Here is a 27,428-nt window from a genome sequence, read left to right as displayed (position 1 = left end):
AGCCCGCGACCTTCGGGTCGGCAGTCCAGCACCGTACCCACTACGCAAGCGGACATCGATAGCCTCTGCGGCATGCTTTTTGATTGCTTCTTATGCATATGTTGTAATATCTCACTAAACGACACCTCTCTCTGATGCCTCTGGGATTTGACAGAAGTCTAATGAATGAATGAATGAAGACAAACATCGTTCAGGGAAAAGAGAGGTAGGAATTAGGGTATATATTTCACTAACCACACCTCTCTCTAATGCCTCTGGGATTTGACAGTACTCTAATGAGAGAATGAACAAATGAATGAATTGATGAACAAATCAATAAATGGCCGATTGAATGAATGAAGAGCTTCACTCAGCGATTAGAGAGCTTGCTGCGGGTGATACCCTTGGTCCAGGCAATGTGGAAAGAATCCTACCACGTATGCTTGTCACATGTGATGGGATGACATATGGCAATTAATGTTGGGAGGCACTCCTTTAAATGGTACCAACCAATCTATCAATCGATCGATCAATCAATCAATCAATCAATCAATCAATCAACGATAAGGTGCTGCCTGACCTTTTTCCTTCCTGGGGTTGCTGCGGCGGACAGCCCGTCGGCCCCCATCGATCTTCGTGGACGCATGGTTGTTCATGGCATCCTCCTGGGGGCTGTCCTCGTCCTCCTCCTCTTTTTCTGCGAGATCAAAGAAAAAGGACAACTTAAAGTTCACACCTGTCGAGAAAGGAGCACAAGCGACACCTTTTCTGCGACGAAAACAGGGCAAAAACGAGACTGAGGGTAAGACGCAGACAACATGTACCAACTGGCCCTTCCAGACGCTTTCAACACCTTTTCACCAGCACCAGCTTACAGCACTGAAACGCATGCAGCGCGCAGCTTTCCTGACACGTATTATTAAGGCGAAAGCCTTAGGTGCCTCGTCAAACACAGAGTGACCATCGGCGTCAACACTACTGATGCTAAAAATCTTCATCACACGATGACGTCACATTATGATGTCATCATGATGCCACAGGTCGCCAAAATTTGTGACGTCACACGGTGACATCATGACATGACATCGTTACTTGGTCAAAGGTGGGTCAATCATGAAGGCTACGTAAAACCACGTTGGGTGCAGAAAGCTGCTGCAGGGGGGTATCACTATACAATTGACTGATAAGAAAAAGAAACTTGATAAGGTTGAATACTGGGCGTGTTGATACAGCATCACTGAAGATTGTATAGTGCAACTAATAGACAGGACACAAGAAGGATACACAAACAACAGAGCAGTCTGCTGTGTGTGTGCGATGGCTTTCGCCTGTGAGTCGTCTTAGGCAGATGCATAAGGGACCGCATGACTTTTTTCTCCCTCGACTTGAGCGGAAGGCAGGGCAGTGCATCCACTGAGACTGCCAATATGTGTTACGGGTGAAACTAGGAGCGCTAAACCAATATTAACACAGAAAAAAAAATTTTTAAGAACACATTGATGATTCAGTAGCTGTCATTTGTTCACAATGTGCCAGTCATGGCAACAGTCACCTATGTGTTTGCTTCAGCGATCAATTCACCTTTGAAAATGCACTTTCACCATATTGCACCACTAAAGCCTGCAGAACGAACTAAGATTTTTTAAATTCTGCATGGAGTTCAGAGAAGTCTGCAGAATGCGCACCCCATTTGACGAATACATAGAGGTATTTCAAGCATGGGATCATCAATTCGAAGACGGGGCTACTTGGAAAGCATCTATCCACCGCTTCAAAAACGTACCATTAGGAACATTGCGAAAAACAAAGAAAGAAGTAGACCCACGCATACGGTAATGAAATCCAACACATAGCCACGTACCTTCCTATTCAATTTACTGAAACCTGTTATCTGTATTACCCATACCGTTCAACTGCTTCTGGTTATGTGTACACTCGAAGAAAGCCACTAAAACATGAAAATAGGAAAAACTGAAACTATGTGGAACTCAGCAGTGGACCATTCCCATTGATAAGTTTATGCCATAGCCCGACTGTGCTGGAACATGTTCAATCTGCATTGTATCATTACTAGTGACAGATTGACCTTGTGCAAAAACGTTCTACTCCTGCCTAAACAAACAACTTTGAATCATTAAAGTGATTACGACGTTACTGATAGAAATTCTGAGATTCCGATTCCACCGGCACAAAATGGAGATGCCTCATTAGCAAATTCAGCCCAAGAAATGTCAATAGCAACCGTTACTTGAGTGCTGTAACACTGCAAAAAGAACGCACTCAAGTAATCACTTGCTTCTAGTAATCCCTTTGCCTTGATCGATCACTTAGATTGACCAAACTGATTTTACCAATAACGTTCTTTTTTTTTTACTTTTTGTCAGAGTTTTCAGAGGAGACTTGCAATGGGTGCAATGGGATGGGAAAAAAAAATAATGAATGCCGGAGATAGCACAGCCAAGATAAAAACAATGCATACACATCAGAACAATATTTGCAAATGGTCCAAAATTTCAATCTCCGAGACCTGGTCCCCTCTCTTGCTTTTTTGGTGTGTGTGTTTTTTCTTTGGGGGGGGGGGGGGGCAGTGCGAACATTCCGCGAAAAAAAAAAAAAAAACTTCATTAATTTGGCAGCCAATCTAAGTTTGCGGGATATCGGTAGACTGACCACACCTAGCATTTGTCCTTAGCACAAGCATAAGTGCATTGTTCGGTTGCGGTATAATAAACAAGTTTTACTTTCTCGACCACACCGAGGAAGACACGGACAGGAAGCACAATAGGTGGTCAAACAGTTTGACCTAATTGAGATGTCCCAATTTTTTTTTCTTCCTAAAACAATGCGGGGACGATATCCCACTGCGTGACATGACCGGGTTAAAAAGATGCCGAGTCACAACGGAACAATGCCAGAAATTGAAGCGAATAGCGGGTTGCTGTCATTTTGCACAGCAAAACAGGTTGCAATAATTACCGAACGGTACGAGGCAAATTTAAGGCAACTCGTTTATTCCGATGCTCATCCGAAAGCGGCGATACCAAACGCTTCCTCGAACCACGACTGTGAAGCAGCTAGCCTGCTCTCATATGCGGGACGAAATAATGGTTCAATTAGAAATGCAAGCAGTAACCAGAGCGGTCTGCCGCATCCTTGCATACCAGTAGAGGCACGCTCCAAAGGCGCTACGAGTAACAGCTGATTTCGGAAATGCATCGGCGCACACAAACACACACACACGCACCCCACAAACCAGCAGCCCAGGCGGCCCGTGGAAAACCACGCCATACAGGGAACACCTCGCAAGCAAAACCAGCGCGTCGAGCATAAACAAGGGCACCCGCGGCATCGCAACAACGCTCAGCTGCTAGCAGCAAGACGGGAGACGATCGGGTTTGCACAGGGTCAAGCAGTGACCCTCAAAAAGGCAGCTCACATGATGTTCAGGGGTCAGCCCGCCGTCGAAGCTCCCAGCAGTGTCGGCAGTCCGTGCGGCAGGCCATGCATGCTTGTTCACCGCACAGGCGTCTCCACAGCGGCGTGTCTTGCGGAACCGAGACGCGCCCGATGCCGTGGAGCGACGGCAGATACGGTCCCTACTCGATGGGGGTTTTTACCGCGACTTTCACAGACACACGCACAGCCGATTGCAAACGAAGACTAAAGAAGTGTTTAGTAAGGCGGCCAAAACCGAAAACACGCCCCAGTCGCCGCCGCGGCAGGAGGCCGCGGCCAGTCGCAAAAGAGAACCACCAGGGTACCACTGTCGCTAGAGATGCGTGATTTATGCAAAATATTTCGTGATTCGAAAGCAAATATGTGTAAAATATTTTTTTTTTTATTTGAACGATTAGAAACTTAGAGCATGAGCTTTCGTGTGGGCACTCTGGTTGCATGGAAGAAGGGGAAAAAATGCTGTCAATACGCATGCTGACGCAGCACATATTGCAGAGAGACTTGGCTAATGTATTCCACCACAGCAAATGCGATATGTGGTTAGAGACGAACGCCGAATAATAAAGCCGGAGGTGGCAACGCAAAGCGAACGCGTCACGTACGTGATGATTAGGTGCAGGTAACTACCATACAGCCATAGTAGAGGGGCGGATACAAAATTTTTCCAGGGGAGGAGGGGGAGGAGTGTCGGCTTATGGGAAGTCCTTCTTGGGGGTAACCTTCAGAGGGGGGAGGCAAGACATGACCTCCCCCCCCCCCTGGATCCGCCAGCGCTTAGGCAAGCGTGTTCTAGCAAGCGAAATACTTTCGTTTGCAAGAAGAGGAGGAGAGGTTGAGGAGAGGAAAAGACGCTATTTCTGCAGCGCTAGTTGGGAGCACAGCTCAGCGCCTTCACTTGCATGCAGGGAAGCCAGTAGACCAACGCCGGCTTATCCAGCGCGCGGTGGAGGCTGCGGCATCCCAGGGATCCCCGCTGCGACCTCCTCTAAAACCAGACTTCGCACATGTCCCCTATTAATAATTAAAAGAGCAAACAACTTCATAAGTGTGGCAGCCAAGTGCTGCTATCGGTAACTTAATTGTGCTTCGTTGTGCGAACAGGAATTGGGCAAGCCCCACTACCGATCGAGTACAGCAGGTGCGAGTGTTTAGACGAAGACTGCTCGGCGAAGTGGAGCCAGGGGCGTAGGCAGAAATTTTTTTCGGGGGGGGGGGGGGGGGGGGCACCTCCCTGATATGTAGTCGGGACGAGCAGGCAGATGTGGTCGAGTGTCATTTTCTGCTCTGTATGCTATGGCAAAAAAAAAGAATTTCGGGGGGGGGGGCGGGGGGGGCACGGGTCCGGTGTGCCCTAACGTGGCTACGCCCCTCAGTGGAGCACGTGAAAGAGAGCGCGAGAGAGAGAGACAAAGAAAACTATAGATAGGAATAAAGGGAATAAAGACATAGAAAGATATAGAAACAAACACACGAAAAAGAGAAAGGAAAAACTGAGAGCAAGACAGAAAAATAATAGAGAGAAAGAGGAAGCTATATATAGAGAGAGGGAGAGAAAGGGAAGGAAGATTTTATAGCGGCTATAGTTGTAGATGATTACTCGCGCCCTAACTTCGTAGCTGACTGCTGACTCTTCCCTTCTCGCTGCGCGTTAGCGGCTTGGGCGCGCGCGCAGGAGCACCGAAAGGAAGGTGACTCGATTCGTTGGTATCCGTCTCAAGACTGATTTATTGCACACAATCAAAGGCGTGCGCAGGGTTCCCGATCAGGGGGGGGGGTTCATCGCAGCCCCCCCCCTACCCTACTAAGTCAATGTATGGGGTAGATTTTGCGCCCCCCTCTTAGGTGATTTGGGGGGGGGGGGCGGCCGCTCCCCCTGTGCGCACGCCTATGCACACAATGACTATAGAACGTTCGAAAGGAAAGTGAAAGGGAGAATAAGAAGGAAGAAAGGTCAGAGACCGTCCCACGTAGGCGCTGCGGAAAGGGTGTGTGGGCGCAACCGCTTCGGTCCCGTCGGCATTGTAGTGGCGGTCGGTGGACGTCTCCCCTTCGCGACCCGTGTAATCGGGCGGCGAAGATCAGACCTGTCAGTCTTCATCGACGGCGTCTTCATGCCGGGAAGGTCCACGAAGGCCATCGGAATTCTCAACAATAGTCAAGCAACGCATTCTTTGTCGAGGAGCAGTGCCCACCCATTTCAATCTTGATCCATATTCGTGTTGCGTAACAATAGATTCACGTACTACGTAATGCATCCTAGAGCGAGTGCACGTACTACACGGGATGCGAGGAAAAAAAAGTTCAATTTGCCTTCGTCAGGCTAACGCATTTCGATGTTTTGCAAGTCTTTTAGATATGTTTTATCACTGACCTTTATTAAACACTCTTTGTTAAGCTTTGAGGTGCCACCACCTTTTATAACCACAAAGTATCACGTGACAGTGGTGCAGGGGCGTAGCCAAGGGGGGGGGGGGGGGTTGGGGGAGTTCAAACCCCCCCCCCCCCGAAATTTTTCAGTTTTGCTTGCGTATATAGGCACGCACACATACAAACGCACGCACGAATATACATAAAGTATGGTTGAACCCCCCCCCCCCCCGAAAAAAATTTCTGGCTACGCCCCTGCAGTGGTGTGACTGCGGTAACGCGCATGTCATTTGTTGGCCTAAGTGCTGCCTTCTTCCGTTTTCGTGGAAGTTGTAGTGGGATTTGCCCAATTTCTGTTGCACATACGCGTTTATGATGATGATAGTTTTCTGATAGGCCGCACAGATTTCTGTGGCACATACCGGTTTTTTGGGCTAACTGCTGCCTTCATATTTAGGGGATCAGTGGTGAACAGTGGGATTTACCCAATGTGTGTGGCGAATACCCGTTTATGATGCCCACAAGCGTTACCACGGATCCCGTACATGAAAGGCTCGACGAAAAGCACAACTCTTGCAGTGAGCACATGCTTAGGAAAGCAAGAAAACAAACGCGCAATAAGAAAATGCTGGCGACACCACCTTGAAGTTGCCGCACCAGCTTGCTGTGCGTCGATTGGGGCCTACGTGCATAATTACTATTTGGCAAAAAATAAACTGCATTGACCTCTTAAGCGCCATGGACTTAGCGAGCCAAGTCACAGGAACTGTCGGCGCCAGTGTGGCCAAAGAATGAATAACGACTTTATGAAAAAAAAAAAAAATTCCGGCGAGTTATTCGGGGATTTCGGCGAATACCCCCGCCTAGGCGTCGGCCACGAGCCCTCGAGCTCTGGCGACTTTGTTTTTCTCTTTTCTCTCTATTTGAATTTATTTGTTTATTTCTCTCTGTATATATTTCTTTCTCTTTCATCCCTTTCTTTCTATCGCTCTCCATGGGCGTAGGCAGGGGGGTGCAAAAGGGGCACTTGCCCCCCACCCAAGCTGTGCCAGCTCTCTCTCTCTCTCTCTCTCTCTCCGCCCCCCCCCCCTTCCCCCAGCAGCGATGCAACACGGGTTTGCGCCCCCCAAGGCAAAATTCTGCCGACGCCCATGTCTCTCTTTCTGTTCTTCTCCCCTTTCTTTCTCTCTTTCTCTTTCTTTCTATGCTATATGCTTCACTCTCTACCCTCCTCCTTACCGTCACTTTCCTTTCCCACCCCCTTGCTGTACTATACTATGCTATGTTATGCTCTACTAGCGTGCCTGAATAGCCGAGTGTTTACGATGCTCGCCTTCGGATCGTGGGCACGCGGGTTTGAATCCCGCCTCAGGAACTTTTTTTCGCCAAGAACGTCTATCTTTCTCTTTCTTCCCATCTATTTCTTTCTCACTCTTCTGTACTCGTTCTCTCGGCCATCAGAGTTACTGCATCCCCCCGAACAAATAGGCGCACGTGTTCTGGGAGCGAAGAAGAGGATGAACATAGTATCTTTCTCTCGACGCTAAACGGCATATCGCAAAGCTTAACAGCTCCGCAGTAAAAAGAACAACTTTATTGAAAGGTCCGGCGAGTTGTCGGGGATTGGGGCGAATATCGTCTGCGTGCATGGTCGTACAATAGACCAACGCTGGCTAGCCCACATCGCCCCAACACCGGCTAGCCGACATCGGGCCGATGTGGGTGAAAGTAGCGCGAGAGTGATTTGCCGACGTCGGGCCAATGTAGCTGGCGCCGACGTTGGGCCAAGACCGGTCCAACGTCGGTGAGCTGCCTGGGTAAAGTTTATCTCTCTCCCCGCCTAGAAGTTGCATCTTGCCAGTCTGTAGTGTTGTGTGATTTCTCTGTCACTCGTCAGACGACCCTCCCACTTCCACTAAATGCAAAAGAAAAAAAAAGAAGCACATTGAAATCGGTGACGTCAAGCAGGCAATGATGTGCGGAAATTTCGGCGCGAGGTTTATGACGTCGTGACTTTCATTTTCTTTTCGATCAATAAAGTTTCAACACTGAAATTAACGACAGTAATGTTTCGAAGAATAACTTATCAACCTAACATTATTCATTGTTTCACTTCAGCCCCCCCCCCCCCGGCTTTCCCTGTGTGCATGCCTATGATCCATCCTGCATTGGGGAAGGGAGCTGCAGGAGAAGGAAGGAGCATGTTCATCACTTTGCGTGGACATGCGATGAAGTGTTCATCTTTCAGATCGAAAACGACCAGACAGCTGGCGCAAAAAAACCGTACTACAATCGATGCTTTAGTGGCTCTGAACATCGCAGGCGTATAAGGCCGCATACGTTCGCACGAACTTCCGAGTGAGTGTTCTCCAGGAGGAAAAAAAAAGCATCAGCGTGCGCTAAGCCTTCAACTGCGTCGGTACCAGTCTCCTAGCATAGAAGAAGCAAATCCATCACCTGAGTAACAGGACCCATGACGACGGCGCCTGATGAGCGGTGACGATCGGCGTTCTTTCATGTTCTCTCAAGCTGTTTCATGCAAGCTGTTCCGAGCATCGCAGCGGCCGCGTTCTATCACGTGGCAATGTGTCAGTCCATGTTAATTCCGCGTGTGGTTCGCGTCCACCCCGGCGGGCTCTATTTAATGTGTTCCGCAATGTCACACACGTGATCGCAAAAGAATGTAATTACGCAGCCGTACGTATAGGCGCGCCCTTGACGTAACTGCGCAAAACACGTACACCGCTGGTTTCCTCATTTTCGGTGGACACACAAACCTTTAAGTCATCCGCATTGTGTGCCGTCGTGTTGCAACAGGCTTCCCACAAACTTCGGGAGACATAACGTATGACCACTGGGACCCGTCCTGGCACCACTGTCATGCCAACATACGCAACATACGAGCATGTACACTATGTAATGTACCTTACGGAACTGGCACACTGACATTGGAATTTCACATTTTACTGGACTAACAGATGTTTTTCGGGAGGTTGCGTGCCTTGTTTGGTATTTTTCTTTTGTTCCTGAACATTTTCTAGCCCTTCCGAAGCTGCTAACGCGCGGCATTAGTTTCACATTAATCGTATATAGATTCCGATTGCGCGTGTAACGACATCGACAGCATAGCTTGCTGCTATGAGAGCCAATACGTCGTACAAATGGGTCATATTCTGCGACTCGAAGCTGTCAAACTCGAGCAAGAGAACACGACATTGTATATCAGTGGCTACCAGCAGGGCTTAAAGTCTCCCTTCATTGGAAGGGGGGCCCTGGCAGAGGGCGGTGACTTATATACATACATACACACATACATACAGCCCCTCCTTAAGAAATCGAATGAGGGGCCGAAGCCCCCCCCCCCCCTGACTTTACGCACTGGCTACCAGGACATACCGGTATTACGGGTAATCAATTAGCCTACGACGCAGCCCGTAAAGGAATTATATAGAGTGGTTCCGATCCCTCGATCAAGGACTGATGCGACAATACAACTGGCTCAGAATCTTACACGCCCGTTGTGGTCGTCTCCTAGCTTCCAAAGGTGGCAGCTACACAAACTTGATCCTTTGCTGAAGCTACAGCTACCATCGCTAATTTCCCGTTCCGATGCGACGCCGTTATGCCTCCTTTGGATGGGTGTCGCATTCACAAAGGCGTACTCGTTTCGCATCGGTACGGCGCGGACAGCTCTATACATGCGACTCCTGCGGAACCGAAGAGACAATTGAACACGTGTTGTGCAGCTGCGCTCGCTATGACACCCAGCGATGCCCGCTTCGTATGCTTTTGGACCAAGTGGACTGGACATGTGCTTCGAGGGCGCAGACGGCAACTAAAGCGCTACTGAAATACTGGATGTGCTCCCCTAAGTGTAGACTTGGGGTAGACTGGATGTGCTCCCCCAAGCGTGCGCGTCATTCTGTCAATCTCTCTCTTCTGTCTCTCTTTTCGCCCCTCTATCCCTTCTCCCAGTGCAGGGGGAAAGGATTCTTCTTCTTCTGTGGTTATTAAGGAAAGGAAAAAGGCACCTAATTTCTGTCTGCCTATAGGCGACACGGCGCAGTGCCTTGTAGGGGTGGGGGTAAGGGGGGGGATAAAAGAATAGTAGGAAAATAGAGAGAAAAAGTGATAGGAGCACATCCATCCAACGAAGAGAAAAGAGGACAGGAAAGATGGGGAAAGGGTCATGGGAGTTCAGGGACGGGTCCGCGAAACACAGCTAGAGGCACGGTTCACAACATCGGCGAAGCGGCGAAGGCCCCGTCGATGAGCGGCGCACGGCATAGTGGGCGAGGAGTCCGTCACGGGGCGCCGATCAGCGAGAGGTACGAGGAGTAATCCAGGACATCGCGGCCGGCACGTCCGTCTTGCTTGAAATCCAGCGAGCGAATCGGAAAGGATAGAGGACGTGCATCTGGTTAACCTCCCGGTCTTTCCTTGCTTCTCTCTCTCTCTTCTGTGTGTTTCTGCTACAGAGAACCACTACTGGCGAAGAAAACTTTACCTTCAGTACGCCTTGGACGTATAAAAATTGGGGGACGCTTAAGCTTCGCCTTTAAGAGTTGAACGCGGTAGAGATATTCTGTTCCTAGTAGCGCAGTTCGAACACTACGAGTGTTTAAGAGAATGCGCGCACTAAGGTGTGTGCCTTATGTAATGGGTAGCATGCTTTAAACCAGGAGCAATTATGTGCGAGAAACTTTTTCGAAGTTGCGATGCACCCACTACGTGGTCTTAAGGGAATACGCGCAGTAATGTGTGTGCCTTTTGTAATGGGTGGCTGTCTTTAAACCATGAAGTCGTTATGATATTGACATGGTGTGACGCCCGATGGCAATGTACGCTTGTAGCACGCAATATTATTGCGATATTACATCTCGTACTGTGACACCTGTATACAGGACGCGTATTTTTGGGAAGCATGAAAGTTACTTTCAGTGCAGCTCCAAGCAGAGGTGTGGCTGTGTGGCGTAACGCTGATGTTGACGCTCGGCGAGCCATAGATTACTTTTGTGAGACGCTGACTTCATTTCTTGAATTGCAAAAAATGCAAAAGGATGTACCCGATTGGGTACCTCGCATGGAATTGCTGTTGCACATGAAACAATTGTAGACAGGATGTACTCTCTTCTTACGGTTGAAAACTGAAGCCCTGCAATAAAGACAAAAAAAAAAGGTGTGGCTGTGTGGTAGAACACCTGCTTGCCACGCAGACGGCCTGGGTTCGATTCTCACTCGGACCCAACATTTTATTATTTATTTTATTTGCAGCTTTTTCGATTTTTCGGTCACGGACAAGATGATGATTTTTCGCTCACAACCAACGGCCCCGACACCGACGGCGGAATTTCTGCGATACGAGCTCTTTAACGCTATCGCGTTAAAAATTGACTCCGTTGTCATTACGACTCATGCTTAATTATAAGTGTTGTATGCTGCACACAGTTGCCCAACGTTTGATATACTAGCCGTAGAAGGCTATAGACAGCGGATAGAGAAGCGGCCATCTTAAGTCTTGTCCTAATCTAGACTGCAAATAGTTTTTGAAGATTTACGGTTTTGTTTCATCCCCGTCTTCATCGTCATCATCAACACCTTCTCTCTCCTTTCTTTTTTACCCCTTCCCCTTTCCTTTCTCGTCCCGACATGGGAGACCTGAGCCTGGGCCGTTAATCTGCCGGACAAACAATAAAGTTCTTTCATCCATCCATTCCCCTTTCCTAACATTGAGTCGCCGGTCAGAACATTGACGCAGACCGACCTTTCAGCTTTCCTCTGTCATAATAATTCTCTCTCTCTCTCTTGGCAAAGGTGGCAAAGGCAGTTTCGAGATGACACTGTCGAAGTCAAGAATGATGAAAACTACATTTTGCGCAAGGTGTGTGACCGGGCTAGTCGATATTCCATAGCAACGTGAACAGCGCTAGTCCTTGTGTGTACTCGTCCTTGTGTGTACTCGTCCTTGTGTGTTTCACAGGGGCGTAGCCAGAAATTTTTTTCGGGGGGGGGGGGGGGTTCAACCATACTTTATGTATGTTCGTACGTGCGTTTGTATGTGTGCGTGTATATATACGCCAGCAAAACTGAAAATTTTCGGGGGGGGGGGGTTTAAACCCCTCGAACCCCCCCCCCTGGCTACGCCCCTGGTGTTTCACGCGCTGTTCACGTCGCTATATTTTGCGGTCCATACAATATTAAGCAACCTGCCAGGAGGTGTCCAGTACACCAATGGAGGAAGGCAAAAAAGTCTTGCAAAGAGTGTGACGTCAGCCAGCTAACCTTAGAAACACAACTGGCTTTCATCTTCAGTAGTAGTATGGTAGTAGTAATATATGCCCTCTTGGGAAAAATGCCACCTGAAGTGACCGGAGTTCCAGAGGCATTGATTAGTTCGTGGTAGTTTTTAGTGACGCCGTCATCGTGATCCACTCTTGCCACCCGTTTATCTACCCCATGAACTATATATGTAAGGTGTGCTCTAGATATTACTCTTATTCTCCCCGAGCTCCGGGCCTAGAAATTACCCCTTCCCTAACACTTGGCGAGGGCCTATTTCTCATAAGCATATTCCTTATATTTCTTTTAGCTCCATTTCAAAGCTGTCCTGTGAAGCTTTATAAATGTCCTGACATTGGCTTCATGTCCACACCATGATAGAAGCAGGTTGAGTGCTTGTGTTTTGTTTTTTTGTTTTTAAGCGAAATTTTCTCGGCCCACTAGGAATTGGCCTGAGTCAGTCGGTTGGCCGCTGGTTGAGTTCGACGTTGGAATTTGAACATAGGTTTCAGCTACGCAAGAGGAGTTCCGGCTTCCGCTTCCCTAAACGCCAGCAGGAAGATGGCGACTGAGCTCTATAATTTTAGAAGTATATATATTAGGCGGAACATGGGAGAGGCCTTTGCCCTGCAGTGGGCGTAGACAGGCTGATGATGATGATGATATTAGAGACACCGTCAATCCCCTCCTGCGTAACTGTTCTCGATTTGAAATACAACGCCACGCTCTTCAGTGGGTCGTGAGTAAAACGTGGGAAAGTCTATTTGCAACTGAACCGCTCGGGGTCACGTGACCTAGCAACGTGACGTCATACGGCGCCACAGGGCGAGGTTATGCCTGGCGTTGCCATTGTCAGTGGTTGGCCCACAGGGGCGTAGCCAAGGGGGGGGGGGGGGGGTTGGGGGGGTTCAAACCCCCCCCCCGAAATTTTTCAGCTTTGCTTGTGTATATATACACGCACACATACAAACGCACGCACGAACATACATAAAGTATGGTTGAACCCCCCCCCCCCCCCGAAAAAAATTTCTGGCTACGCCCCTGTTGGCCCATATCGCTGGGGGGGCAAGTAGCCTAGGCCGTGCAGCTTCGCGGTTCTCGGTGGTTTGTCAGCGTCGCTATAGTACTAGAGACAGTGTCGACATCGGCCTGCTGCTCTACCATTGGCGTCACGTTTCTTCTCAAGTCACGTGACGCCACGCCGTTGAGGTGCATATAGACTATCCCTAAAAACGTAGGCGCGTTAAGATTTACGACGCAGCTCAACGTGAAATTCCTGGACACGCTACCGGCCTTGTTTAGATTTTTTTTTTTGCGTTGTTTTGAGTTTTCTCTTTCCCGGTAACAGGGCGTGGCGAAGCCACTGCTGGTCCATCTGCCCTTCATCACGACAGTTTCTCATCGCAAGAACGTGCGACACGCACTTGTGAGTCACACACATACTGCAAATACTGCCTCTCAGATCTTGTGACCTGTCACGTCGCAAGCGCCAAGGCAGCTGTCTCGTTGCCATACTTCTCAGCGAGTCGGCGAGAGCACGAAATATAAGGCACGCTAATCGCAAAGTGCTTGATAAAATAGGCGGCATTCTATTTCAATGGCTACCGGAGCGTGGCAAAAATTGTCGCAATAACTTGGCGCATAAGGAAGTACACTACAACCAATGACCGTGTCGCCCGAGCAGCAACCGCGAGCTTCGATCATAAGGGCGCGGTCGCGATCGCTGGCGCGTGCGCTATTCGACACACATCAGTAGACGGCTCGTATAAACACCTTCTACAATCGGGAGGGTGTTGCTCGTATACGTGCTGTGCTCTCACGCTTACTTCGCGTTGAGATGACTGACCGCACGAAAACCGCTTCACTCCATGGAGCGACCGTGTTCGCTTAAAGCACCGTTTTGTAGATTTACGCGAGAGTTAGCCAGAAGTGTTAGCTGCTAGCCTTACTGCGTATAACCTTCCAATTTGTTACTATCGCGTTCATCGCTTCGCCCGTGCTGCAAAACTGTGATTTTATTTTTACTGCGATAGCAATTATATGGACACTCCAGTCGCATTTTTGCCGTCGGCGTCGCCGTGAGGTGGCGCATAAAGTCCAAGTGCGATAGCATCGCCTCGCGCGTCGTGTGTTCTATGTGCGAGTGAGAGCGTGCGAGGACAGCCGGCGATCGCGGCTCAAGAGGAGAGGGAACGCGCCTGCCGTCTCCCGTCGCGCGGAAGGCTCTTGGAGGTGTACCAGAGGGCGGGCTGCCTGGCAGAAACTGCGCACTTTGAGCGACCGGGAGTGGTCGCACGCGCCCTATCTTGACAGGAATAAGCAGACGGTTCGTACTTTTGGATACATCAGGGGTCTCAAACACGCGGGCCGCATGCGGCCCGTGGACCTCTCGCTAGCGGCCCGGCCCGCACATGACTGTCTTCGTCCCATATTTTTTTTCTTTATAAGTATGGTCATGAGCTGCACAAACGTGACTGGTCTCAAGCTTAAGAAACTTCGAGCGCGAACTAAGACAGGGGCAGGAGTGAAGGAACATTATTGTGAAGGAAAAAAGAGCGCTACAAATGGACGAGGACCAGGGGCGTAGCCAGAATTTTTTTTCGGAGGGGTGGGGGGGGGGGGTTCAACTATACTTTATGTATGTTTGTGCGTGTGTTTGTATGTGTGCGTGTATATATGGGCAAGCAAAATCGAAATATTTCGATTTTTCGAAATCTGGCTACGCCCCTGACGAGGACTAAGGAAGAAAACACGACACAGGCGCTGAACTCGCAACTGAACTTTATTGAAAACACGCGCACACATATATACAGCAGCTAGCTGACTCGATCACATGACCCTCCATATCGTCTGCGCAGCATAGCAAACCAGATCTACACAACTAACAACTCATGACGAATCTATACATTTGTGAGAACATGTCCGATAAAAAGAACAACAACCCATCTATATAAAAACCTGCATAGCATTCCACAAAAAATAAACGCTATTAACGCGGCAGCATTGAATCCAGGTATCTAACCTCTCTCTCACCAAGGGCAACCGACGGTTTGCTCACGCACCCTTCCCCTTCCCTTTCAATGTAAAATGCTAGATACCTGGATTCAATGCTGCCGCGTTAATAGCGTTTATTTTTTGTGGAATGCTATGCAGGTTTTTATATAGATGGGTTGTTCTTCTTTTTATCGGACATGTTCTCACAAATGTATAGATTCGTCATGAGTTGTTAGTTGGGTAGATCTGGTTTGCTCTGCTGCGCAGACGATATGGAGGGTCATGTGACCGAGTCAGCTAGCTGCTGTATATATGTGTGCGCGTGTTTTCAATAAAGTTCAGTTGCGAGTTCAGCGCCTGTGTCGTGCTTTCTTCCTTAGTCCTCGTCCATTTGTAGCGCTGTTTTTTCCTTCACAATGATGAAGTGAGGGAACGGTACCAGCGCTGGTGTCGTTCCCTCACTCTTGTCCCCGTCTTAGTTCCGGCTCGAAGTTTCTTAACATGTACCAACTAGCTTGTCTTTCGGTCTTACTTGGTCTCAAGCGTTGTTTTCGTGAGGCACCCCATGCGGTCACCATGTGCTAAAACATAACCGTGGAACGAAAACTCTATATTTCAGAATTGGCGTCCAGATTTCAGTCATTCTGGAAATCTTTATCGATATGTTTACTGAAACCTGACGACAAATCCCCTTCATAAATGACCTATATACGAGATATGGGAAAAGCTTTCTTTCGAACGTCAATGTTAGCTGACATCTTCTGCAACGTTCCTCCCCCCTCCGTTTCAACCTTCACTATCCCGGGCCGTTGCGGCAGAATAAATTTCGCGACTTTGGCCCGCTACGGGTGAGGTGAGTTTGAGACCTCTTGTATTATACGTGCCGTGTTGTCACCGTTCAGTTTCTGTTGAAGCGATTGACAGAACGATAGTCGCTTCGCTCGACGCAACGGCCGCGTTTCCTTACGCCAGCACTTTCTCGAGTTACGCCAGGCAGGATGATGAGTTAGCTGCTAGCCTTACTTCGTGTAACATTTCCAATTTGTCGCTATCGCAAGCAATGCTTCGCCATTGCGGCGAAACAGTGGCCTTTTTTTTAGATGCGAAGCATCTTATAGCGGAGTTCAAACTGGTGGTGGTGGTGTGCGGCGTGACCCCCCTTACTGCGCATGCGCATACCCTCTCCACATACCTCTCCACTTCCCCTCTCAATTTCTCCCTCTCCAATTTCCCTCTCCCCTTTCCCCTTCTCCACTTTCCCTCTCCCCTCCCCCTCTCCACTCTCTTCCTCTGAAACGCGGGCTAGACATGCCGAAATTTTCTCCTGCGCAACGCCGCGATGAGCGCCAGCGCATGCGCGTCCCCTTCCTTCCTTCCCTCTCTCTCTCCTCTCCTACGCTGCCCCCCTCTCGCGCGCCTGTCTACCGCGTTCCCCGCTCGCCCTGTGAGAATTAACGGCCAGGCTAGAGGGAAGACAAGACGCGCGTAGCATTCCTCTTCGCGTTCCACGACGCGAGGTCGGTAGCATGCCCAACGAACGCCAGCGGAACGCGATCGTGCAAGTGCTCCGGCTTCGCATCGCCTCATGGTCCCCTTTAGCGGGAAATGGTGTAATTTTTTAACAGTGAAGAAAACAAGATGAGCGAGAAACGCTCCTGACACTTCGTCGCTGAACAAGTTGCCGCGACGTGTCGCTATCAGCGTTGCGTCCATTTACGCCTGGTATATAGGTTTCAAGCTTTCCCTTGAACTGCGGCAACCATACAGAAAATCTAGGACTCTGATAAAGCACGCTTCGCTATCGTCTAACGACAGCCGAAGCCTTTCGCACCGGTCCATTATCGGCACCCCCTCCCCTTTCCAGAGAGCTTGGATAAGATAAGCCGCGAAGTCAGAATGGCAGTGTTTGCATTACACAATCAGCAAGGGCGTCCGCAGAAATTTTTCCAGGGGGGTGCATCCATGGGGGGGGGGGGGGGTTCACTACCGTGACTTGACCGGCAAGGTTAGTCAATAATATGTAATAACGTGCAAAGTTGGCTGGCAATCCTCAAGGCCGTTTCACACGGATATGCGGACCTTTTGTGTGCTAACGAACGTGTGCAGCTTATTGCTACTGCATAGAAAGATATTATCCGAAATTCCAGGGGGGGGGGGGCAGCCGCCCCCCCCTTGCACCCCCCTCCGGACGCCCATGACAATCAGATATATCACGTATCGATGGCAAACAGCATGCGCGGGCATCCGCAGGTTATTAGCCGTTTTGCTGGCGCTGTGCATGCAAGAATACAGAATATGGAAGGCCAGTAAGCGGCGAAAAACCGAAGGGTAATATAGTGTTATGTATAAAATGCGTCTTGCGTGCTTTAACGGGAAAAAACAGAAATGGGGGAGGGCATCAAACAGCCAGATGTTTTTGTCACAACGATATGTTAAGTGAATATACATTTCCATTTAACAATTTCATTTCATTTTCATTCATTAACAATTTCATTTCAGTTTACTGTATCCTCAAAACCGAAGTATTAGAGAGGGGAGAGGGTAACAAACACATACATAAGTAAAAAACAAAGCAGCAAAAGTGGCTACGTCAGCACATTAAAACTGAGTGGTTAATTGAGTTCGGTTGTGGTGATGTCTGAAATGGCCGAAAGAAATTTTTTGTCCTTGATGGCAACAACGGCGCCGGGAAAGTGGTTCCACTCCTGAGAGGTCCTGCCGTGGAAATAAATCATTAGTGACAGCTGGCAGTGCATTATTCCAACCTATATGACTACAGATGAATGCAAGATGAAATGTAAGTAGGGGATGATATAAGGTTGTCGCGTAGACAGGAATTGTGGAAATATAAGTTATGGAATAAAGCAAGGCGAACACACTTACATCCAGCTCTTATGTCGGGATCCATGATCTTCTCTCGGAAAGCTCTTTGAGACGGGTTATTATTATTATTATTATTATTATTATTATTATTATTATTATTATTATTATTATTATTATTATTATTATTATTATTATTATTAGTTGTTGTTGTTGTTGTTGTTGTTGTTGTTGTGTTGTTGTTGTTTTGTTGTTGTTGTTGTTGTTGTTGTTGTTGTTCCAAGTCCAAGTTGGTGTTCCAAGATTGTTTATTCCCAGTGCGTACACAATGCAAAGAATTGTACAATATTAAATATTGACTTAAGATGTTGACATTTATTACACATGTACATAAAATGTCGCGTTCCCTGTGTTTCTCTTTTTAGCTTTGCATGAAAAGTAGCGTGTCAGAGCTCGATAATCAAGTAACGATTCGTAGCGTCCTAAAGAAAAGGCTGGGCCGGGCTGTGATGGGTGTCGTAATGCGAAAGGCGTCAAAATTATTTTAACCACTACCGGTTACTTAGCGTGACCTACATAAAATTACACGATACCAAGAGCGTTTCTGCCTTCAATCTCCAGCGAGGGCAAAGTTAACTTATGAAATATTACGTGAGGAGGACACTCTACATCACAATGTTATCGACGGAGTGGTGATACAGCGCACCGCGTGAGTGCAAAACTGATACCTTTGTCCGAGAAAGCGCTGTAGTACGACCGTGTTATCTGCAACCATTGTCGATTAGTAAACGCGCGGAAATACCATTCGAATATTGCATCAGCCATATTACGAAGCAGACTTCAATTGAGCCTCTGTCTTCTCTTAAACTTTTGTCTCGCTTATGCTTGTCTGTAGACCAGGCCCGTAGCCAGGAATTTTTTTTTTCGGGGGGGGGGGGCACTTGCTGAAAGCCTTGATATTTGAGAAAAACGCCTATTTTCATTATTTATTTTCTGTAAAACACCATGTATCATAAAAATTTCGGGGAGGGGGGCGGGCTCCCCGGACCCCCCCCCCCCTGGCTACGGGCCTGCTGTAGACACTCGGGCTGTGCTCGTAGGTGCAATCTCTATCGAGTAGGACAGGGGTCTCCAATTCACCTCAGCTTACGGGCCGCAGTCGCGATATTCAGTCCCCGCAAGGGCTGGGACAATAAAGGTTTGAGCGGAAGGGGGGGGGGCAGATGACGTTGCCATTTATTTGATAGAAGGCATTACTCATATCTCAACGCGGCTCATTTCTGAAGGAGATTTGGCGTCATAGTTCCAGAAACATTTCGATGCCGATCCCCATAATAACTGAAAGCTAGACGCCGGTCGTGAAATAGAGAGTTTTTGTTCGACGGTTACGTTTTAAAAGGGCACTAAAGCGATACAATGAATCAGTTTAGATTGATAAATTGTACTTCGAAAACGCTAATGACGTTAATTTCACCATCATAGGTATATTAATAGAGGAGAAAATCAAGGTCAAAGTTTCGGTTTTAAATTTCGCGCCGAAATCTGCGCGCGTGACGTCACGGATTTCAAAGTGAATTTTTTTCCTATTTCGGCGACGATATTGGCTCGACGAAATTCATTGAAACTTGGAATGTTAAGTATCTGACCCCGTCAGCGGACAATGTACCTAATTGTTACCGATTAGGAACCACGTAGGCCCTATAGTAGACACCATCAAAATCCATGAAGTCACGGCGATCGGTGCGCCAATTCCAAATTGGCGTCGCCGCCCGCAATTTGCTTTTGCGCGTTTTCACGCTCACCAAGCGTCTTCACGCGGCAAACGTGGTGATTTTGGTGTTGGTAAAGAGTATTTTACTATACGAGAAAAAAGTTTCTCTCTTTGGTGTCCCTTTAACACATGGTGACCGCACGGGGTGCCTCACGAAAGTATTTCCTGAGACAGTCGTGTCTGTGTAGCTCATGAAAATAAAAACAAATATATTGGAAGTAGGCGGTCATGCGCGGGCCGGGCCGGGCCGCTAGCGAAAGGTACGAGGGCGGCGTGTTTGGGACCCCTGGTGTAGAAACTAAGAAAACTGTACGCGTTGCAGTTCTGCGTTGGTGTGGTTTAAAACGGCCGTAACAATAGGAGGCAGCCCTCCGATCAAGTCAACGAAAACACGCTCCATGGTTTCACGTTTCCAGCACTGAACCAAATCTATATACGTCACGGTGGCCACAAACATGCCTCGTATTTCGAGCCGCGCTCTTATAACTGGCAGCGCGCCATTGTGGAGCTTGAAGAAAAAAAAAATACTTTTACCCCTGCGGGCAATAACATGTTTTTTCCGCACGTTTCGAGACATCGCTTCGTGGTTCCGCTCGATCAACGATAAGGAGAAAGACAGGAAACAGAATTTCTAGGAGGTCATTTAAGAGCTCTTTCCTGGACACAGTGCAGAGGTATGCTCAATGAATGACCTGCAGGGGAAAAACTTAAAGGAGGATACAGCCTAGTAGAGTAGGCAGAAATTTTTTTTCGGAGTTAGGGGGAGTCAATCCCCCCCCCCCCCCCCGACCCCCCTGGCTATGCCAGTGGATGCAGCACAGCGAGAGTACCGCTATACATGCTTTATAAACAAGGTGTCCCAACTGTCAAACGCAGAGTTTTTATGAACGCGAGCGGAAGCTTTCCGTTAGGATAGAAACCAGTTGCACACAAGCCGGAGATGCGTCCCGTAAATTTGGCGATTCGGTGCGGCCAGTACACAGACCGCACTATAGATGGTACCAACAAAAAAAAATCTGCTATTGCTTCTGAAAGAACAGCGTGAACAGTGAAATGAAAACTGACATTTATCTCCGAAATTCCAGACACAATTCGCGTTTCTTCTTCAGGTTCTTGCTGACTTATTAGCTGTGGCTCAGACCCGCTGCGGCGGATTGGCCAATAATTGAGTGGTTTTATCTTTTTTTTTTTTGTTAGACTTAAGAATAAGGTAGTCTAAAAAAGTATAAAGGTTACGAAATTGTAAAGAAATTGCGGTGCACGAGAAAATGTATATGAAAAACGAAGAAGTTGTTCCAAATAGTACAAATATTACAAATTAATAATTATACCTAACAAAATAAATAAATAAATAAGGACCCTAATTCCAGCCTTCCGTCTTCGTCTTTTGCGCTACCCCAACAAGATGCTCAGCCAATACATTCTCGCCCCAATGTCGATTCTTGCGCTGTTATACGCTAGAACAGGTTCGTAAGAAAAAGTTCTAGGGCAATCCCAGTGATTGAAATATAAACTGCTGTAAAGGGGCTGACCAATGACAAGGGACCCCTATGGAAAACTGCTAATTCGGCCGCTGACTCTTTATCAGACGAACTTGTGTCCACTAAATAAATCAATACTTGGAGCAACACTACAAGGCTGGACATAGTCGTCGAACGTGAAGGAGAGGGGGAGGGGTCCGTTCTCTATCCAAGCATCAAAATAAATTCAATTCGGAAATTTCATACCAGCTAAAACCACGACACCCCTGCAACGAATGCCCGTAGCAAGGACACTGCAGGATTGATTTTTCATCCCCGCTTGGATATATTAAAGGGGTCCTGAACAACCCATCGAGCTTGGTGGAAAAAATTGATTCTATACTCGCGGACAACTTTTCTTGGCAATGAAGGGAATGGCTAGAGAGCCGAACTACGCATGTGCTACCGCTGAAGATTATAGTCCCACAATTGCGTCCGTGTTTTCTGCGTGAGAATAAAAAAAACAACATTACTTTATTTTCTACGGGGCGCTGTTTGAAAAAGAGGGTCAGCACGCACCACGGAGATAATTATATTAGCTCTGCTTTATGCAGTGTCATTTTGCGTTTTTGCACTTGTGAAAACGTCGCACCTTTTGTGCACCTCACAGTCAAAATGGCGTCTTCGTCTTCAGGTTAGCGCTCGTCGTCCTCCACCTTTTCCGACGACTCGCCGAGGGAGCTTGTGGCGAATTTCGCTAATAAATGGCTGTGTAAGCCTGTGACGGCCGCTCGAATAATCAAATGGCCGTCACAGGAGGCACAGAAGGTTCACAAAGCAAAACTAAATTCGAAACGCGCGCCGACTGGACTACTTCGCGGAGCAGTACATGTGCAGTAGCTCCGCCCCCGTAGCCTTTCCTTCATTGCCAAGAAAAGTTGTCCGCGAGTATACGAACAGCGAACACTGCTGTGAACAGTTTAGCCAAATTTTGTAGTCGTTCGCGGCAAGGATACTTCGCAAGCGGAGCGCAAAGTTGCCGCTTTCTCATGCACACACTCTCTTCCTACAGAGGCCCCGTCCTCACTCACTCCGGCGGGCGGGGCGCCAGCTGTATGTCGTCAAACAGCAGACTGCTGCTATTGGCTGACAGCGGACACAAATCAGGAGCGGCGTTTGGATCAGATGCGCTGCTCGACCCGGGGTGTGGCCAGGTGCCGGCGCCGCGCTCTATACAGTGCGCTAAAATTACACAGTAGCTACACTAGTACGCCCAGGGATCACAATGAGAGTGAGCGATCGCGTTTCATCACGCGCGCTCAAGGTCATGAGGCGCGCTGACGTAACTTCTCTCCGCCGTGCCATTCCTCTTTGTGTAGCTTCCAGTGCGATCGTCGGCACGAAAGAAGAGGGAAAACGATTAAAGCGTGCGACAAAACCCAGTAACTCCGTTCGTTTTTCGCGGATTAGAGAAATTCTCGCGGCAATCGATTCGTGAAGCAATAAACTCTGATACAGAGGTCATTAGACGATTACTTTGAAAAATGGTTCGGGACCCATTTAACGTGAGCCTATAGAGCATGTTAATGGGGCTCTTGCAGTTCGCCCCCATCGAAATGCGACCACCGTGGCCGGCAAACGAACTTCATGGTCCTTCGCGCTTAGCAGCTAGCACGACACCGTAGCCTGCCAAGTCACTATATTGCAGGCCATTTTTCGTAATAGAATCATCGTGAACATTATTTCAAGAAATGCTATATGTACAGTACGTGCATTTGAATATACACCAAGCTATAGTAAATAACGGTCACATTAAAAAAAAAATCGCTCCATCTCCCGCTAAAGGGGACCACGAGGCGACGCGAAGCGGCGTTTCGGCATGTCGAACCCGCTTTTCAGAGGGGGAGTGGAGGGGGGAAAGGTAGAGGGGAGGGAAGAGGGGGAGTGGAGGTGTGTGGAGAGGGTTTGCGCATGCGCAGTAAGGGTGGTCACGCCGCACACCACCGGTTTGAACTCCGCCATAAGATGCTTCGCATCTAAAACGGCGCGTATTGCGTCGCGTCCTGGCTACGCCATTCTCCGTACGGGTACGACGCAAAGCGTGTAGTGTCAAACGACCGTTCCAGATGTGTTGCGAACGTGACCGCGAAGGAATGGAACGCGGCAGCTGTAGTCTGTCACATGTTGCCGGGAAATGAATGCCGTCACGAAAGAATACGTAATGGGAGCCGTTGTGATTGCGCGCGCTTGCAGAATACGGAAACTAATTGAGAACTTCTATCTATTCTTTTGTTTCCGGCACACGCTGCGTGACAGTTCCGCCTTCAATCCGTTGCAGATGCGGCGAAAATTCCGAGCGTGCTGCGACAGAATTTCGTTCTCCGCGGGAGGCCGTCGGATATTTATATATACGCGCGTACTAACATTCCTGCTATTCAAGTGTCGCGCGAACCAGAAACGTGTTCTGCCCTTCGCTTGTCCCTATATGAACATGAATCACGTGTCTTTTACATGCGCGTGCATGCGTGCGCGCCTAAGCAGTCGTAACTTGCAAAGAATGTTGTCTGAAAATACTACACATTCTCTACACATTACGGTTGTCCGAAAGAGCGCGACTTGTTGACCACACGAACTTCACAGTGTATGCGCACGAGTGAGTGAGTGAGTGAGTGAGTGAGTGAGTGAGTGAGTGAGTGAGTGAGTGAGTGAGTGAGTGAGTGAGTGAGTGAGTGAGTGAGTGAGTGAGTGAGTGAGTGAGTGGGCGAGCGATAGAGTGAGGAGTGGGCGAGCGAGCCAGCGAGCTCGCCCACTCCTTTATTATTATCCGGAGGCGGCGCTCGACCCCCTTTAGGGGGTGACACCGGTGGGCCACTCCCACGACGGGACGGGGAGGTTAAACTCCACGGCCACATCGCGGGCCCTCCGTCTGAATACCCCTCTCCTTTGTCTTGGCTAGTGAGCAGATAGTTCCAGTCCGCCTCCGTAGAGGGAGACTCGCTGCTCTCGCGCAACGCAGGGCATTGCCACAGCATGTGTTGTAAGGTGCATTTGGGGTGGCCACAGCGCGGGCACCCCGGCGAACCAGATGATGTGCTTTTTGTCTGACCAATTGGCAGCAGAGAGAACGCGCGCTGCTTCCCGACAAACCGAGCCCGTCATGAAGGCCCGTGCGGCTACGCGCGAATCTGTGTAAATGACGGTGCGGTCGGTGGTAGCGAGAGCTAGTGCCAAGTGCCGAGCTTAGTCATCTGAGCTTACGAAGATAGTTATCGCTTTGCTGATTTTGTAACTTGTTTTTCTAACCGGACCCTCACGTACGCGTGGTATGCGGCCCTGTTATTTTAAGCGTGGTTTTGCCCAATAAATGTTTCAGTTGGCGGTCAGCGCTCGTCATTTTCAGTTATTTCGCGCTGTTCATTACTATGCCTCCATACCAACGAGCCCTGTTTACCGCTCTGTCAAGACATACGAATTGCGCAACGAGTGAGGGGTTTAAAGGCCCGCCCATTACAAAGCGCCCAGACATATTAATAGTCATCAGCAGCAAAAGCATCAACAAAGGGTGCCGCTGTGCGTAGGTTCGCGTGTTGCCTTACGGACACGTATACTGGGTACTTCGCTGATTCGCGAAAGGAAGAATTATGGCGTAGTGGGCGCTTCGCAATGGCACTTGTGCACTTGCAGTATAGGCATTCTAGGATAGTTTTAAACGGCCAATGTTACTCGCACAGAGGTTCTTTTCCTAGCGGAATGGTTGAGGTGACCACCGAGAAGTGAAGCAAGGCTAGCGATTGAGGACGCGAAACGAACGGGGCCTGACTGCGCTAATCGCGTTCTACTCTAGGCCAACTCCGGCGATTTTTCGAAGTCGATGGATCTCAATGAAATTCGCTGGGTACGTTCCTTTGCACGTTTCCGTCATTTATGCCAAATTACAGGCTTGAGACAGGCGCAGATTGTTTGCAAATGAAATTTAAAGATTGTCTGCAAACGCCCCACAATTATTGGCAACATTGCGTCTGTGACGTCAGTATTGGTAAGGCGGCGGAAGTGACGCAGCTGAGGGCACCGCTAACTTCGGCGCTTCGGCCGCTACAGCGAGCGTCTGCTGTGCACAAGGCGACAAACAGCGTTGGTTTGGCCGGCGCTTCGCTGGTCGTCCCGGCTGTCACAGTTTTCATACTCCGCGCCGGCGTGACCGGCATGCCTTGCACGACTTCCGGTTGGTTCGTAACAACGTCTACGTCATACGTAGAAAGTACACTCGGTTGGGTTTCGGTTTCGGTGTTGCGCTTTTTTGCTTATTTAAAATTATTCTCCAATTTGCCGAGTATTTCTGCTATCGGGCCCGTAACAGGAGCGTCTCAGGAACATAAAAGCACCATTACTTTGACATGGCCAAAAAATCGCCGGAGTTGGCCTTTAAAGGCAAAGCTCAAGCGTCCTACAAGTTTTCGCAGTGCCTCCGGTGTAGACCCGCCTTTGACCAAGTGACGATGTCATGGGGTGACGTCATCATGTGACGTAACGACGAAGTCACAAACTTTGTCAAGCTGTGACGTCATGATTATTTAATAGGATGATGTAATCGCATGTTTTTTCTTTTTTTTTTTGCGCCACTCGTGTTGAAGCCATCGACGGTCACCTTTCACGTTTGATGAGGCATCTGAGGCTTTCACCTTAATGATTCCCAAGGTATGCTGCTGGACGACCGCAGTCGTCACAGTTCGGCTTAAGGAAATCTCCAAAAGGAACGCTATTGCCTGTGAATTCGCGGACCGCCATCTTGTATTACGTCCACTAAATGCCGTCAGATACGCATCGCAAGATGGCTGCACTTGCTACTACGAAAACGTTGTCGAATATTTGCGACCTCATCTTCTCTGATTGAGCGGCAAGGCTCCTACGTCACTTCAGTGGCTTACGTTGCCGCCTTTATAAACGTTTTCAAGATGTGGAAATTTGACAATTTCCAGGATAATATATACTTCAATTTTGTCAGTGGTCAAACCAAGGCGCACACGTGCGTCACATGCGTTGACAAGGCGGCACATGCGTTGAGGCGAAGTCGATGGTAGAGCGCCTCAAGGTGACGGGGAAGGTGATGCGGAAGTGTTGTTTTGAAGTCAGGGTCTATGGAGCGGAGAAAGAGGTCTTGAGGCGAAAAATTCCATAAGTGATACCTCTCTCACTGACCCATACTGTGATAACTGTGGTGCTCTAGAATCAATAGAACACATTTTATTAGATTGCCAAGCATACAGAGAAGAAAGAACTTGTCTCCAAAGTAGAATATGCTCAACCTCCCAAGCATCGCTAGATCTCGGGAAAATATTTGGACCTACGTGTTCTCCTTCTCAGCAACGCCAGATTTTAAAATTTCTGTTCAGATTCATCAAGGACATTCACCGAATTGATAAACTGTAATTTAACTTACATCAGCATCATTATGTTGTGACACGTATACATACCACGATCACATTATCTTTTTTTTTTCTTCTCCTCTCCTGCCCTCCTCCTCCTAGGGCCTTTCTGTCCTCAATCCCCTCCCCTAAACAGAGTAGCATGTAGGCGCCTTTAGGTACGCTTTCTCTCTCTCAATTTTGTTTGTTTCTTCCATGGTTACAATGCAAGGCACTTTGTCACAAGGATGAGAAAGCTCCGTATCAACCGACCAAGGTTGCCGGAACAGAGCGGTGAAAGAGCAGCAGCACAGCGGCTGTTGGCAACACGCCTAACTGGCGTGCTCCACGATAACAAGTTCAAACGGAGAGGGGCAAGCTCCTTTCACTCGCACTTAATCAAACAACACTTTCGTGGCCGGTGTTTATCGGCGCTATCTACGTCAGTTGCATTACTGAGCACAAAGAGAGGAAAGAAACGACGCCAACGGGGTCGATATTCCAGGAACACGCGGTCGCACTCTGCATTGGGCCGAAGAGTACACCTCCGCGGCGATAACGGTAATTGCCTTCGGATCCGAAAAGGTAACGCGAAAGCGACACGACGCATTCGGCACGTGGTGGGCTTCGCGCTAAATATATGTAGGCTCGCTAAAGACGAGCATTAGAATAGAGATAATAGCTATCTATCTTTGAATTACAACTAGTGTTGCAATGACCACAATTTTGTTCGACCACAATGACCATAATTTTGTACGAAAGGTGTCGACCGCGTTTTAGTTCGCGTCGCCTTCACGTGTCCCATAGACATATGGTTCTTGTGGAATAAAAAACAATCCTTCGATCAAATGTAAGCTGTAAGGTGAGACGGGCGTCAATAAAAGCTATAATAAAGCGAAT

At 48.5% G+C, this 27,428-nt stretch overlaps 1 protein-coding gene across 2 annotated transcripts in view; it reads right to left on the bottom strand.

Moving 5' to 3' along the window:
- The window catches only part of LOC119405324 (protein disabled), a 108,454-nt gene that overhangs the window by 44,116 nt on the left and 36,910 nt on the right, over window positions 1-27,428 (bottom strand). For both annotated transcript variants that reach the window (XM_037672154.2, XM_037672152.2), the window contains exon 2: window positions 560-676. In XM_037672154.2, the coding sequence (XP_037528082.1) occupies window positions 560-676 (117 nt within the window). The remainder of the gene's footprint in view (window positions 1-559; window positions 677-27,428) is intronic.

This window comes from Rhipicephalus sanguineus, chromosome 9, assembly GCF_013339695.2.
Source record: "Rhipicephalus sanguineus isolate Rsan-2018 chromosome 9, BIME_Rsan_1.4, whole genome shotgun sequence".
NCBI lineage: Eukaryota > Metazoa > Arthropoda > Arachnida > Ixodida > Ixodidae > Rhipicephalus > Rhipicephalus sanguineus.
The sequence above is the reverse complement of the archived record's forward strand: the minus strand, read 5'-3'. Positions and strand labels throughout refer to the sequence as shown.